Consider the following 16,455-nt stretch of genomic DNA (forward strand, 5'->3'; position numbering starts at 1 on the left):
TGAAAGTGAAGAAGAAAAGGTAGCTAGATTTGTGAGTGGTCTTAGAAGAGAAGTTCAAGATGTAGTTGAGTTGTATGAGTATTCCACTCTTGACAAAATTTTACACTTGGCCTTAAAAGTTGAAAGTCAATTGAAAAAGAAACAAGAGGCCAAGAGGAATACTTCATACAATGAATACTACTCTAGAACTTGGAAAGGAAAAGAAAGAAAGGATGAGAAACCTCCTTCCAAAGACCACCCACCTAGGACCAATTCGTCTAGAACCTCCCATGAAAATGCAAACTCTTCTCAAAGTTCAAGAACTAGTTCCATCAAATGTTTTAAGTGTTTGGGCTATGGTCACATTGCTTCAAATTGCCCAACAAAAAGGAACATGATCTTGAACCCTAAAGGAGAGGTTGAAAGTGAACATTCTTCTCCCCCCTCCCCTAAAAGTTCTTCCTCCCACACTTCTTCCCAATCTTCAAGTGAGGATGAAATCAAACCTAATGAAGGAGGTTTGTTGGTGGTTAGGCGCATGCTAGGCCAAGTGCCTAAAGAATTTGAAAACCAAAGAGAAAATATTTTTCACTCAAGGTGCCAAATCAACAACAAAACTTGCTCCCTCATAATTGATAGTGGAAGTTGTGTTAATGTGGCTAGCACAAGGGTTGTGGACAAGCTTGGCTTGAAAACCATCCCTCATGCCAAGAATTCGTGGTCGAATTCTCTCCAAGAAGGGGAGGATGATGAAGGCATGACCACCTCCTTAGAAGCTCCATCAAGAAGGATCACTAGAAGCATGTCTAAAGGGGAGTCTTCTATTCCATCACCTTTATCTTTGTTTTGCATTACTTTAGTTTGAATTCCCTAAGTTGGTTTCTAGTTGATTTATTTTGGTTGACTTGTTGACTTTGATCCAAAGTTGACCTTTGACCAAGATTAGATTAACTTAAACCAACATGCTAATCCTTGTTTGTCTTGTTTTGTAGGTAATTAAGAGAAAGTAGAGCATGGCTAGGTGGCACTTGGTGATTGGAGCACTTGGATGAAGTGGAAGAGAGAGGAAAGCAAAAAGCATAAAGCAAAAGCAAAAGTAGACATGTACCTTGTCTCCTTTTACCTTTGTGGTTTATGCCTTAGAAGGTCACTTAGTCTCCTTCCTCTTTTGGCCTAGAATCCTCATGGGAATGCCTCCACCAATCATCTTCCTTCACTTGGCCAAGACTCACTCTCACATTAGGTTTAGGGTTTGCTAGTTAATCCTTTTTCATGTTTTTGTATTTGCTAAAGGACCCCTATGAACTCCTATTTAAAGGGTGCTCCTTGTCTTGTAAAAGGGTTGATCATTTTGTTTCTAAACTATTGTGTTTCAACCTTTAAATTTTCGTGAGCTCTCCTTCCTAGAAGTGAACTCACCTTTGCCTTATCTTGCTTGCAAGTGGCGGCACCATCACTCATCTCTAGGGCTTGGTTGGCTTAGATCCCCCCCTATGAGTGGCGTGCTTCTTCCATGCTTCATCTTCTATGCTTTCCATTTTTAATGTTTCTTCTTTCATTTTGGTTCTTTAAGTGTTGTTAATGTTGTGTGAGTTTAAGCTTGAATCCAACTCTCTTCTTCCTTTCATGAGCTTGAGAAATGAACCTTCACATCTAGATAGCTTGCTATCTTAATGTCCAGTGGGAATTTTCAAAAAGCTTTCTTAAATAACTTCACCATATTCATAACTCTAAAAGGAAACAAGATAATCCTTCATCACATCGACACTAAATAATTTTTTTAATATATATATATATATATATATATATATATATATATATATATATATATATATATATATATATATATATATATATATATATATATATATATATATATATAAAGAAGGTTAGAAGTGAGGCTGATTTTCTTTCTTTTTTTTGGTTGTATTCGATATTATATATGACTTGTAGCTTTTGGGTATTAAGCCTTGGTAGTGACTAAACTTTTGGTATGTTGCAATTAAGGTTTTAGAATAATTAGTAATTTTCTTTGGTAGTGTTTTCTTATTGAAATTATGATGTGATATAATTAGTAGTTTTTAATATGTTATATAAGAGGGGAAGGGAATAGTTATAGAAAGGGGTTTATAAATGGGGATTGCACGGGTGATTTTATTAATTTAGGTTGGTATTTAGTTAATTGGCTTTAGTTGCATTCGACTTCTAGTGTGCGTGTTTAGAGTTCTTCTTCTAAACACAACACATTTATTATTATTATTATTATTATTATTATTATTATTATTATTATTATTATTAATTTTATTATATTTTATTATTATTATTATATATTATTATTATTATTTTATTTTACTATTATTATTATTAGTATTATAATTATTATTGTTATTCATAATAATAATAATATTTTTATTTTTATTTTTATTACTATTATTTTTTTTATTTTACAATTATTATTATTGTTATTATTATTATTTCTATTACTATTTTATTATTATTATTATTATTATTTTATTTTATTTTATTATGATTATGATTATATTATTTTATTATTATTGTTAATTTTATAATTATTTTATTTTATTTATGATTTTATTATCATTATTATTGCTTTATTTTATTATTATTATTATTATTATTATTTTATTGTTTTATCTTATTATTATTATTGTTTCATTTTATTTTATTATTATTTTCATTATGTTTTATTTTTATTTTTATTGTTGCATTTTATTATTATTATAATTATTATCATTATTATTGTTGTATATGTTATTTTTATCATTATCATCATTACTATTTTGGGGCAATGGTTATGTGTTCTTCCTCGATGGTATATTATTTGATTGTCTATGATTGTGTTGGGTATAACACTTCATTTTCATGGTTTTATATGAATTTATAAAGGGATAGATGTGTGATTATACTTGAATGACGCATATGAGCTGTGATGTTGTAAATTTAAGTATATGAAGTATATGAATAAGTATTTTGGGTTCTGGATGTTTGAGAATTGAATTGTTTGATACTAGGAACTTAATTAGAGTACCTAAAATCAGTAGTGTCACATTACTGGTGTAGTCCCTGACGGTGCAGAGTGAAGTGCTAAGCAATAACCAGAAATAGGGAAGCTTTGTGTGTCGTGATGCTTGACGGTGTTGTGAAACCTTCAAGCGGTCTGCACTTCCATTTCGCCTGGTGGTGCTTTGGCATCTCCAGACGATAGTGTAGGGGCAAGGGTCCATTGCAGATGAATTTGCATGGATGGGTTTGAGGGCTTGGTTAGGGATATGCTAGATTAGTTACGAGCGAGGAGGTTCGTAATGGAGATTTGAGATGCGTGATTGATGCGGGCGGGGAGGTCCGTATCTGTTGTACTCTTGTGTGGGGATACGAGCGGGGAGATTCGTATGTTCCGTGCTCACACTTGAGGCTACTATGAGCGGAGAGGTTCATAGTAAGTGTTCACGCATGTTGGACTACGAGCGGGGAGGTTCGTAGAGTTGGACCATGAGCGGGCATGCTTGAGGAAGCGTTGAAATCCCTAAGACCAACTTGAGTGTGTATCTTGTATACGGCAGTGTGTTTTTTTTTAATTTCGTCTTAATGTGTTGCGATGTGGACTTGGACCATGAGGTGCTTGACTGTGTCATGAGCGGGTAGGTTCATGGTTGGTGGTGAACATGTAATAATATGAGCGGGGAGGTTCATATTATGATGCTCTCATGTGAGGATACGAGTGGGGAGGTTCATATGTTCTGTGCTCACACTTAAAGGCTGCTGCGAGTGGGGAGGTTCGTAGCTGTTGGATCACGTGTGTTGGACTACGAGCGGGGAGGTCCGTAGAGTTGGACTACGAGCATGGAGGTTCGTATAGGTAGGACCACGAACGGATAGGTTCATGGAAACATATATATCTTGGGTCCATGGTCATGAAATTGTGGGTTGGAAACCTTAGGGCAATAAGGTTTCTTGGTTAAGCATTGACTGAAATAAAGTAATTTTGGGGGGAACTTCTATGTATAAAATTATATGTTTATATTGTTACATAAGCTCACGCTTTCTATGTGTGTTTGGCGATGATTGTGTAATTCGTTACTCGCGAGCAGACGTTGTTTCAGGTGGAGCTGGTGACGCTTAAAGCCGGAGAGGGGTTAGCTTAAGAAGTTTCTAGACTATATTTGACTATTTTGTAAACATTTAGTTGATCATTTTTGAACTATGTAAACATGGAGTTTACTTTATGGTTTTAAATTTCGAGACATTTTTGTAAGGTTTTAATTTTCCCGCATTTTAGAAAAGAACTTTGAATAATAATGACATATTTAATATTATTTTACTTTATTTTATTTAAATTAGTAATATTCGGTCGTGATGTTACAGTATTACTTATTAACAAATGTCAGTTAATAACTAGTTAACTGCTCTATGACTGACGTATTAGAATTACCAACTTTTATATGTGTGAGCTTTGATTAATACTATATAAGAGTAATTTTGCTTAGACTTTTTATAAATAAGAATCATATTTTAACATAAAGAGAGGTTTTATAGATTTAATTAGTAATTTTCTATTTATATTTAATTTTATGATTTATTTTGATCTTTATATTTTTTATATTCAATTAATGATTTAAAAATGTCATGTGTTAAAATCTATATTATTTTCTACTTTACAATTTTTCTAGTTTTTAGTTTTTTTTTTCTCTTCAACTTTTTCTACCTCCCTCCACTCCCACCACCTCCCATTAATATTCATTTTGCACAAGAGAATAAAACACCATCAAAAGGGTAACTCTATTTATGTAATTTCAAAAATAAAATTCTCACCAAAGCACAATAAAACAATGTGACAAACTTTAAAATCTAAATTTTGTTTTGTGAACTGCATCCAAGTGAAGGAGGTGGTGAGAAAAGGATGGAAGGAGGTGAAGAAAGAAAAAAAAAATCCAAAATAGAAAGAAGATGATCAAAATTTTAATAAGTAACAAGCATTAAATGCAATTTAACATAAGAGATTAATAAATTCTATCAATTTAACATAAGAGATTAATAAATTCTATTTAAAAAATTTTATGACTCAATTGAGTAAAAAACAATATAAAAATTAAAATAATTAATAAACCTAAATATATGAGATTAAAATACTAATTTAACATTTTTTAGTATTAAAGCTTCTTTTATGAATAAAAGCATTATTTTACGATAGATTCTTAATATTTAAGCAACCTACATTTACGTAATTCATTTTAAAATAATGCCTTTGTGCACAAACCACGTGGTGTTTTTTCTTTAATATATTTGTGAAGACTTTGTGTTATTTTGAACTAAAATTTAGAATGAAATTACTTCTATAAACAAATAAAGAAGATGTAGTTCTTTTTGTGTTATTTTGAACTAAAATTTTATTTTGACTAATTACAATTTATATTCAAGATTAACATAAAAAATAAACTCTAATTATAATGGAAAAGAGAATGGTCCAAGAGTTTTGTTAAAAAATGGAAAACTAGTGAAAATATGTATAGTATGCTAAAAAGTCATGACCCTTTTGTTTCGCAAATGCGAAGGCCAAAAGGTTAAAACTTTTGTTGTGCTCACACTTCTTTGAACAGTGACCGTGAGCACCAGAAAAGAAAGCTTTCAGAAAGAGGAAAGGTAAAGGAAAATGGCAACAGTTTCATCAAACCAAGCCAAAGAACAATCTAGCTTCCTCACCAAGAAGCTCCTTCCATGGACCCTCTATGCTCTGATCCTCGTAACTCTTCTTCACTTCTACCTTAACACCCTTTCCTTTCCTCCATCACCACAACCTCAACTTCTTCATTCTCTCAACTCCCACTCTTCTCCCCATTCTCCTCCTCCCTCAGGTACACACACTTGCCAACAAATCTCTTGCACAAGACTTTGGTCACTGCTTTCATTCTTTGACTTGTTACATCTTCTTTCCTTTGCAGATGATGAAAAGGGTGAAGACACTTCATGTGACTACTTCAATGGGAAATGGGTCCGTGACAAAAGAGGACCTTTGTACAATGGAACAACCTGCGGCACAATCAAGGAGAACCAGAATTGCATCACGCATGGAAGGCCTGACATGGGTTATCTTTATTGGAGGTGGAAGCCCAATGAGTGCCATCTGCCAAGGTTTGACCCTCTTGCATTTCTCAACCTTGTGAGAAACAAGCACCTGGCTTTTGTTGGGGATTCTATGGCTAGGAATCAGCTCGAGTCCCTTCTTTGCATGTTAACCACTGCTTCAAGTTCAACCCTTTTGTACAACAATGACAGCAACAAGTTCCGCAGGTGGCATTTCGCTTCTCATAATGTGTCTGTTTCTCTGTACTGGTCCCCCTTTCTTGTAAAGGGTGTTGAGAAATCAAACGGTGGACCGGATCATAATGAGTTGTATTTGGATCATGTTGATGAGAGGTGGGGTGCGGACATAGGTGAAATGTCCTTGATTGTGCTATCAATTGGACATTGGTTTTTGCATCCTGCTGTTTATTACGAGGGTGGTTTGGTTTTGGGGTGCCATTACTGTCCTGGTTTGAACCACACTGAAATTGGGTTTTATGATGTGTTGAGAAAGGCTTTGAGAAGTACCCTGAATGGAATAGTTGATAGAAGAGGTGGGAAAGGAGGAAGTGATGGGGTTGGTGTTATTGTGACAACATTTTCACCTGCTCATTTTGAGGGTGAATGGGACAAGGCTGGTGCTTGTCCAAAGACTAGGCCTTATGGGAAGGAGGAGAAGAAAGTTGAGGGAATGGATGCTGAAATGAGAGAGATTGAGATGAAGGAAGTGGAAGCAGCAAAGGTTAAAGCCAAGGGAATTGGAGGGTTTAGGTTGGAGGCTTTGGATGTGACTAAGTTAGCCTTGTTGAGACCAGATGGCCACCCTGGCCCTTACATGTATCCTTTTCCCTTTTCCAATGGGGCTCAAGAGCGTGTGCAGAATGATTGTGTTCATTGGTGCTTGCCAGGACCAATAGACACATGGAATGAGATTTTTCTGCAGATTTTGAAGAAGTGGGAGGAACAGCATAGGACTGAAGAATAAGGTATTTCTGTAGATATTTTACAGTTTAACAGTTATTTCACACAGGTGATGGTGAAAAGGGATTTCAAATGGAGTTGATTCTTTTGTTGTATTGGGCTATTATCTTCCATAGTGGAAAAGGAAATGATTGAATAAATCGCCATTGATTAATGTGGAATATGAGAGTGACATATGAAGGGTACTGAATAGTGAATTCAAAGATATTTCTGGAATGCATATAAATTGGTTTTAGTTAAGAATGTTGAAGATGGTTTAAATATGAACACATTAAGGAGTTCTATTCATTAGAGATGGTCCAAGATTTTGTCTTACCTAATATGGTAGCCATCAATTTTATAGAGTGGGATAATAAATAGGAGATTTATCTTGCTTTAACTGTTTTCTGTGTACGTAAGGGTAATCTCATACCCCATACCCCAGAGTTCATATTTATACTTGCATTCTCTTCACTTAATTTCTTAAAATAAGAATCTACAAGTTCATTATGAACTGTAGCAGTCACTTCTAATGGCCATAATAAGATGAACTCTGTGTTGTTCATCTAAGAAAGGGGAATAAAAGAAGGGTGTGTGTTCCAGAAAGTCAAATTGACAACACAGTTTTCATTTTTGGCAGAGTGGGTTCTGTGTTCCTGAATCATGAGTCAAGTGTTGGCTGACATGTAGCATGTGATGTGATGTGAATCATGTGATTGCTACAAAACATTTCAGGGAAGCATGTGTGGGAAATTAATGCAGCCAATCATACTGATTGTATTAGGTTTGTGAATATTTTTTATTAATTTTAACTAAAGTTGAAAGGTATTTATTTATTAATTTAAAATTAATTATGTTTATAATTTGAACATATTGATAGTTTAAAATTGTCATCATATAACGTTTTTCTAAAATAATTGTGCTGTGTATGAAGATAATTTGTAACTGTTACTATAATAATTAAAAAAATAAATAAAAATTTCACCCCTTTCGTAAAGGCCTGCCTTTTTTAATTAAAAACTTCATAAAATTGATAGAAATGACTATTATAATTAACTTTTAAAATATAAAATACTATTTTTTTATGAAAACAAGGACTTAATTTTAAATATTTGTAGATATAAAGGACTACAAATTATAATTCGATATAAAATAAATTAAACCTACTCTAATTAGGGTAATGTAGAAAATTATAAATAAAAGTTAAAGATATACTTATTGAAACTTTTCTCTTGTATTTATTATAACATTAATTGTTATTATTGATCAAATCATTGTTGACTTAAGCATCATAACCTTTTTAGTATGTACATTGATTGGTAAGAGATCGAACGAATACCAGGAAAATCAAGCGGACACCTAGAGAGCAAGATCTAAATACATGACATAATTGTTTGAGTAGATGTTAGACTTTTACACTCGGAGTACCTTTATTTTTATTTTTTCTTTTAAAATCTCCTTTTCTTTTTCTCTTTATAATTCTCACTCCATTTCATATATTCTGATATCAGTTATTGTATAATTATTATTTGTTCTGAAACATTTATATTTGAATATGAGCTTCTACATTGTGCTTTGAACCTAGTAGCATGGAAGAATGATGAAGGTGGAACCATTCAATGTTGTTGTGGCATAGTATTGGAGGGGATTAGAGACTAATGATCATTATACATATGTTACTTAGGTAGATTTTCTTTGAAGAGGTTCTTTAAAGGGAGATCAAAGGAACTATGGAGGAATATGATTTCAATTTGGAGGAAGAGTATGCAATTTAGAAGAAAATTGAAATTCTAGAATTTCATTAATGTAATTGGATTACTTAAAATTGAAGAATATCAAATTTCACCTAAAAGTAAGAATTTGAAATTCTACTTAAGGGTTGACTTGGGTTAGCTCCAACTCATATGATTGTCGACTCACCTTGACTCGATTGAATGTGGGATGTCCCAACTTGGCTCAATTTATCCTCGAACCAACTTGTACTCATACCAAATCGGCTCAACCTAGATTCAAGCTAACTCAAACTCGATCGAGGTGCGAGCCAACTTGGCTCGACTCAAGCATGGGAAAACTCAATTCAGTGTGAGCTCAAGCCAACTCAACTTGATATGAACCTGGTCAACTCAAACTAAGCTAGTTCAACTTGATTCGACTCGACTTGGTTTGACTTTAATCCATGTTGTTTTGGTTTGAACTTACATGAGTTTGACCTGATATTGTTTTGTTTTGGCCTGATTTGATTTAGCATTTCATTACTTAAAAGTTTGATGTAAATTGATAATTTTTTTTTACAAATATAAAATAAAAAAAATCTTGAAATACTTTGATGAGAAAATGAAATCAATCAACATCAATAACAAAAAAAATTATCAATATTGATACTTTTTAACTTTTAAAATTATTTGATATTTAAATAATTTTTAATTTAATGGTAATTAAAATACTTTATCTGGAAAAAAATTAAAATTCACTAAATTTAAATTATCTTATTCAAATAAAACATTTAAAAAATAAAATAATTTAAAATAATATCAATTCAAATTCAATATATTAAAGTTGAATGTGTTACAAATTGTAAACTCCCTTATCCAAACATAAGTTAAAGGAATTTGCTACGCAAATTTAATTCCACTCAATTAGAGAGTAATGTGGTTTTTTAAGGTTGATGTATCGATTTATACATTAGAACAATACCTGATAAAAAAACCAACTATTCCAAACACAAAATAGTAATGTTATAGGATGCAAGAGAAGATTTTCAAGTGAAGTGGTTTGTTCATGTTAACGTTGTCAGCCACGGATTGATCATCCAAATAACCCAAAGGCATTATCACTAAGAATCATGCCAATACTTAATCAATGATGCTAAATCATTTTAATCTGAGTTCTTAACATGAATTGAAGAACTTTATGATTGATATGATACGATTTGAACAGATTAGACCATTCTGAAGCTATGCCTAACCATTCCCAAGCCCTTTGAATTGGTATGGATAATCATTTGGATTTCTTTGACACAATCTACCATTGAAGGTCTCTCATTACTCTCCGCATGGACACATCGTGAAGCCAGATTTGCAAGCATGAATATAGACTCAATGGTGTAAGAATTTCGAGCCATCTCTGCATCTATCACCTTACGAAGCTTCTTTCTCTCTTTCAGTAAGTGCCTCACCTATGAATAAATGTAGTTAAATTACAACGTTGGAGAGTTTTTAAAGTGTACATGTTTTTTTTCTTCTTTTCATTATCCACTGTGTTACGTACCTGTAGTACTAGGTTTTGATCATTTGGACCCTGGTTTAGATCTAAAGCTGGACGTCCTGTGAGAAGCTCAAGAAGAACAACCCCAAAAGCATACACATCACTTTGTACTGTTAGTTTTCCTGTCTGCTTCCTCACACCAAAACCATAACAATCACATATAAACCATTAACAATGTGTTAGTTTCATTCCAACATTTTAACAATAATCTTTGAAAGTATAGTTGAGTTTTTGATCAATGGTTTTTAAGAAACATACCGATGTATACTCAGGATCAAAATAACCAAAGGTACCAAGTACTTTGGCTGTCACATGTGTCTCTTGTCCTTCTGGCATCAACTTGGCAAGCCCAAAATCAGAAATCTGCAAGATTTATGTTCATTTTGGCTCAGTGCTTTATATGCTATACTATATGTAAAACGTTGCTGGGAGTTTATTCATACCTTTGGTTCAAAATTGGCATCTAAAAGAACATTGGTGGATTTGAAATCTCTATGAACGATAGGAATTCCAAGACAAGAACTTGAATGAAGATAAGCAAGCCCTTTTGCAGCTCCCAATGCCACTTTGAGTCTCAGAGGCCAATCCATTTTTCTTTCTCCAATTCCTAAAATTAGGCACTGATTAACAGAACATGGATGTAGGAAATTTCCACAAAAACATGGATTTGTGGCATATTACTAACCATTCAAATGATCTTGCAGGTTCCCATTGTGCATATATTCATAAACTAGGAACCTGTGCTTCCCATCAGCACAGTATCCTATCAGAGAAACAAGATTTGGGTGGTCAAGTCTGCTTAATATGTCAACCTCTACACGGAATTCTCGCTCCCCCTCTGCTGCTTTCATTGCTGCAAGCTCCATTTTTTTTATTGCTACAACCTTCAGAGTAAAATGCTTCAGTGATTAGTCTGCATTTATTTGTAGCTAAATCACAACACAAGTAATTTTTTTACTCAATCTATGTGCAATTGGAATTCAATTATGGTATTGTCAAGAGGAATGATAAGAAATATGCCTGTGTTCTTTGCAGAAGCTACATCTCAAGCTACACAAAATTTTGAGAATTATATATGAACTTTTATCAGAAAGTTATTATTACCTCTCCTGACTTCAAATTGCCTCTGTAGACCCTGCCAAATCCTCCTTTTCCAAGCAGATTATCATCACTGAATGAACATGTTGCCTCGTCCATCTCCTTGAGTGTGAAAACACATGATCTGTGCCTCCTTTTTGTTGGTTGTGGTATATGATCTTCAAGCTGCCAAAACTCTGCAGGTTTATAAATCCCTGAGAAGAGAGCCAATGTGTAATTTGTTACAAATTGAGGCTTCAAGACGATACACTCAGCACAGGTGACAACATACAAAAAACTAAACAAAAGGAAGGAGAAATTAATACAAGGGTCTGAATGATCTTGAGATTTGCTTCTTCGACGCTTGTTCCATGCTGAGACAAAACCAAATGGCATGGTGGTGATCCTATCTTGTATGTTCTGTTCAAGGTTTTAAAGTGCAGACAAAGGTGGCAAATGCGAACGTGGGGTGTCCAAATACCTTAACCTTGTGGCTGAAATTCCAATCTTTAACCGTTTTTTAGAACTTGTGTGCAAGTGCATGACATGCCACCCTCAGAGAAACATGTGGATTCCTCCTAGAAGAACCATGCACGAATGAAGTGAATCACATTGGAATAGTACTTGGCACGCATTTGAGGGAGCCTTTACCATATAAAAGTGTTTTCATGGTAAGGGAATCCTGAGTGGAGTAAGCATGGAGCAAGTGGAATTACATGAGAAGGAAACTGAATAACACACCCTACAACAACATAGATTTTCTGGAGTAGACAACAGAAGGAAATAGAGACATGTACTTTAAGGAAAGGAGAAAGCTGAGAAAAGAAAAGTAGACAGTGCTTGCCTGTCTTTTGGTTGGGAAGTGGTGGTGGGGTGCTTGCTCTGACAAGGAAATGGAAACCACACCCTCATTCTCCATTTTCATACGTTAAAAATCCAACTCATTCTTCATTTTCATAGGTTAAAAATCAAGTGTGAATTAAAGTATAATATTATATAAAGATTAAAACTCGTAAATTTATTATTTTAAAGATTTGAGTTAAAAATTATATTAATATCTTATATAATATAGTTAAACTCATTTCTCGTTAGTGTTGTATAAATTCGATAAGTCCAACATTATCGGTTTTACGTTTTACATGTTTATAGAGCTGAAAATACATTCTGAGGTTGGGTGGTCCTTTTCAGTTCCCCTCTTGGATCTTCGTCATAAATATTGCTCCCAAATCTTTCTCTAGTGTGGTGTAACAGTCATTCTCACTATTCATGTCTATCATAATGAACAATTGACTTAGATTTTCATTTTCTTCATCAATAATAGTATATCTCATAATATGTTAATGTGGGGTTCCAACTAAATTTTTCTTCTTCTGAAATATAGTATATGTACTCTATATAATCATGGAATGAATTGATTACTCTATATAATCATATAATATTTACATCTATGATAAGAAAAAAATATCTAGACTTTTAAAAGGATATCATATTTGCAAGCATCACATTTGTGTGAAATAAGCTCTCTAAAAGTCAAGCATTTATTAGTTTGAGGTAATGAAAAATAAAGAGATGATATTTTCTTCGTTTCAGTTCTCTCTTTTGGTCAAAAGGGAACTAGGATCTTGAGTTTAGTTGAAGTGATCTGGTTTATCACACTCCATTTTCCTCAATTGTGATTCACAGGACTTACTTTGGGACTTTGAGAAAAAAGAGGGGAAGAAGAGAAAAGAAAAAATTAGGGTGAGAAGTTGTTTTCCCTTTCTTTTTTATTTTATTTTTTAAAATGACATTTTTGTGTGATCCTTTACCTCATAAAAACTCCAAAATAAATCATTTATTTGTAAATTCCTTTCCTCCTTATGCTCTACACTTCTCTTACCGTACCTTGCAAAAAAAAGAAGGAAAACATAATATATATATATATATATATATATATATATATATATATATATATATATATATATATATATATATATATATATATATATATGTATATTATTGTAATAAGCATCCAAATGAAGTCCATATTTGGTGTGAGTCATAATTTTATCTTCAAATTCATTAGTTTGTGTTTATTAATTTTGTAAACTATAGATGGTAACTATTTAAATTGAATTTAAGGTGAGAGTGGGTTTTGAACTATTTGACTCAACTAGGTTTTTCAGTTTCTTTTTTCTTTTTTTTTCCAATTGAGTTTTTTAATTTGTATTTATTTTTAATTGGACTCCTCTATCTAACTTTTTGTTACAAATAATTAATTATCACAGTGAATTGTCTAATTTTGGTTAGAACTACATAGTATAGAACAACTAGATGACTTGTTTTATACTCCATCTCAAACACACTAATAATTTTGATGACATTAAAATCTTAAATTTTTAATAATATAGTGCCTTATGTACTTAAGACCATAGTCAATTTTTAATTAATAATATCACTTATTCTTAAAGAATCACAATGGTTATCACAATATATCCAACTTTTTTAAAATAAAACTTAATGACAAAATATATTCAATGCTATTGTGAAAACAGTATCAAAAACAATCAGAACCTGTATTACGCATCTATAACATAAACAACTCATTATTCAGGAAATCTTCAACTAGTTTAAGTGACATATTAGAGAGTTATCATAGTCATTAAAAGGAAAAATAATGCATGTAAATCTTGGAAATCGGAAATTAAGAGCGGTCATAGATTGAATTTTTAATGATTTAATTCACATTTATTTTAGATTTAAATAATTGGATAAGATTTTCTATCCAAATCCATTTTTTCAGCAAAACTAGTTTGAATTTTTTTAAAATGCATATCCAAATATTTGGATCAAGATTTAAATCCAGTCAAAATATTTGGATTAAGTTCAAAATCCAGAATTCATTTTTTATAAAAGAAATTTAAAACTTGTGTCCTTGAGGCCGACACAACTCAACCTGTCCGGGATATCGGACCGACTCAGCCTATTAGGCTCGTCAGGTCTGCTCGACCGATCGGGATCGTCGAGCCTACCCAGTCCATACAGGTCGTCGGACACGACCTGTATAAGTCACTGACCTGGTACAACTCAGCCCATCTGGGTCTTCGGCCCGCCTGGCCTGTTCGGGTCATCGAGCCTACCCGATCCATACGGGTCATCTGGCACGACCCGTCCGAGTCGTCCGGCCGACTCAGCCTGTTTAGGTCGTCGTGCTGACTTAGCCAGTCTGGATCGTCGAGCCTGCTCGACCCTTCAGGGTCGTCAGACCTACCCAGTTCGTATAAGTCGTCGAGCACGACTTGTCTGAGTCGTCGGGTTGACCCAGCCCAACCCATCCGAGTGTTCAGGCCCGCCTGACCTATTCGGGTCATCGGGCTTGCCCAAATTTTTTGGGTCGTTGGACCTGACCGACTCGTTGGTTCGTCGGGCCCGCCTAGCCTGTTCGTGTCTTTAGGCCTGTCCAACCCGTTTTGGTTGTCAGACCCATCCGACCCTTCACGATTGCTGGGCCTGCCTGGTATGTGCAGGTCGTCGAGTAAGGCCTGTCTGAATCTGAATTTAGCCTAGTCCATCTCAACCTTTAGCTTAACCCAACTAAAAAATTAAATTGAAAATTTAGATTGAATTTTTTGGATTATCCATATTTGAAAATCTTGATTTAGAGAATGGACATCTAATCCATAAAATATATAAAATGCAGATTAGATTAAAATCCAAATCCATTAAAATAGATTTTAAGTGTATTGAATTTTTAATAAAATGAATTTTAAATAGATTGATCGGACAAAAATAGATCAAATAAAAAAGATTAGTTTTTTTTCCCACCCCTACTTGAAATATATGTTGTCCTTTATTTTTTAAATAGTGTAACATAAATATGGTCTTCACAACCTACAAAACAAGATATATATTTTGCTAGATTCAAAATCATACAAAATGAAGCAAAATTGTATGTACATTTTAGTCTCTCTCTTCCAGAAATGTAAAACATATAAAGTTGCATGTAGACATGTTCAAAATCATACAAATCCTATCATCGTTATTTTGGTGAAGCCTATAAAAGACTAAAGACTCTACCAAAGAAGATTCAAAGAGTAACAAGAAAGCAATGACCAACAATATAAAAATAAATCTCTTAAATGCACATTGGATGAAACCCTTTCAATGTTAACATTAACTATTTTGTATTTTGTTTTTAAAGTGTTATATTTTCTATGTTGATTGAAATTGATTTTTTTTATTTAGTTTTATAAATATTTAGTGATTTGATAAAAAAGAAAAAGAATTTTTATGTATCTAAAGATTTAGAGGGAATCTAAAAATACTTGTAAATGAGAAGTGGCTAAAAAAACCTAGTTTACAATTAAATGGATTAATGAAACCTACTTTAACGGATATCAATGAACTTTTTTTCATTGAACAACGTTTGACTTATTTGCAAATAAAATACTATTTTCTAAATATACGATCAAATCCCTTTTAATATATTTTAATTATATTTCCCAGTTTTAATTTCACTACAATAATTAAAGTGGAACCTAAAGTAATCCTTGAAGAAAATGTTTGAATTAAAACTTGTATGGTTGAAAATATTGAATCTAGAATCTATGAAATAAAAAAGTATATATTTACTTGGAGAAATAAAAATATTTTACATGAAAAATTATATATATATATATATATATATATATATATATATATATATATATTCATAATTAGTACAATGTAAAAAGTGATAATAATTGATTTAGAGAATAATTAGATTATTGTGATTAATTTTTTAATAGTTAAACATAATGATGAGTAACAAATAAATATAAGTTCAAATCTTTGAATTATATTTATTTTAATTATATTCTTCAGTTTTAATCTCATTACAACAATTAAAGTAAAGTGAAACCTGAAGTCATTGTTGAAGAAAATGTTTGAATTAACACTTAGCATGGTTTAAAATATTGAATCTAGAATCTATGAAGTTAATACATATATTTGTGTGTGTTAATATTAGTATGGCTCTTTCTTCATGAAAACCAGACATTACTTTATAGTGATTGAATATGACCTCTTCCTCTACTTCAAATAATTGAAGGGACAGCTGAGTCTTGTAACACCCAAAGA

The 16,455-nt window shown here is 32.7% G+C and overlaps 2 protein-coding genes across 2 annotated transcripts; one reads left to right on the forward strand and one right to left on the reverse strand.

Annotated features, from left to right (window-relative positions):
* The first annotated feature begins 5,472 nt into the window (after window positions 1–5,472).
* On the forward strand, window positions 5,473–7,880 carry LOC114176938 (xyloglucan O-acetyltransferase 1-like). Its single transcript, XM_028062145.2, has 2 exons — window positions 5,473–5,849; window positions 5,937–7,880. Exons 1-2 carry the CDS (start codon window positions 5,648–5,650, stop codon window positions 7,040–7,042), a joined length of 1,308 nt encoding a protein of 435 aa, XP_027917946.2. The 5' UTR covers window positions 5,473–5,647; the 3' UTR covers window positions 7,043–7,880.
* A 1,892-nt stretch (window positions 7,881–9,772) lies between these two features.
* Window positions 9,773–12,167, reverse strand: LOC114179302 (putative serine/threonine-protein kinase PBL28). Its single transcript, XM_028065592.2, has 7 exons — window positions 11,685–12,167; window positions 11,386–11,573; window positions 10,967–11,165; window positions 10,725–10,888; window positions 10,540–10,644; window positions 10,285–10,407; window positions 9,773–10,192 (listed from the first exon to the last, which is right to left on the reverse strand). Exons 1-7 carry the CDS (start codon window positions 11,752–11,754, stop codon window positions 9,956–9,958), a joined length of 1,086 nt encoding a protein of 361 aa, XP_027921393.2. The 5' UTR covers window positions 11,755–12,167; the 3' UTR covers window positions 9,773–9,955.
* Window positions 12,168–16,455: the final 4,288 nt, after the last annotated feature.

Source organism: Vigna unguiculata, chromosome 3, assembly GCF_037176805.1.
Source record: "Vigna unguiculata cultivar grain cowpea cultivar isolate G323 ecotype 2 chromosome 3, ASM3717680v1, whole genome shotgun sequence".
Taxonomy (NCBI): domain Eukaryota; kingdom Viridiplantae; phylum Streptophyta; class Magnoliopsida; order Fabales; family Fabaceae; genus Vigna; species Vigna unguiculata.

Coding starts and splice junctions, on each gene's coding strand:
- LOC114179302 (XM_028065592.2), bottom strand. CDS start 11,754: ATGCCATTTGGTTTTGTCTCAGCATGGAACAAGCGTCGAAGAAGCAAA. Junction 11,574..11,684: donor TCAAGATCATTCAGACCCTT/GTATTAATTTCT, acceptor CTCTCTTCTCAG/GGATTTATAAACCTGCAGAG. Junction 10,408..10,539: donor TTGATCCTGAGTATACATCG/GTATGTTTCTTA, acceptor GTGAGGAAGCAG/ACAGGAAAACTAACAGTACA.
- LOC114176938 (XM_028062145.2), top strand. CDS start 5,648: ATGGCAACAGTTTCATCAAACCAAGCCAAAGAACAATCTAGCTTCCTC. Junction 5,850..5,936: donor CCATTCTCCTCCTCCCTCAG/GTACACACACTT, acceptor TTTCCTTTGCAG/ATGATGAAAAGGGTGAAGAC.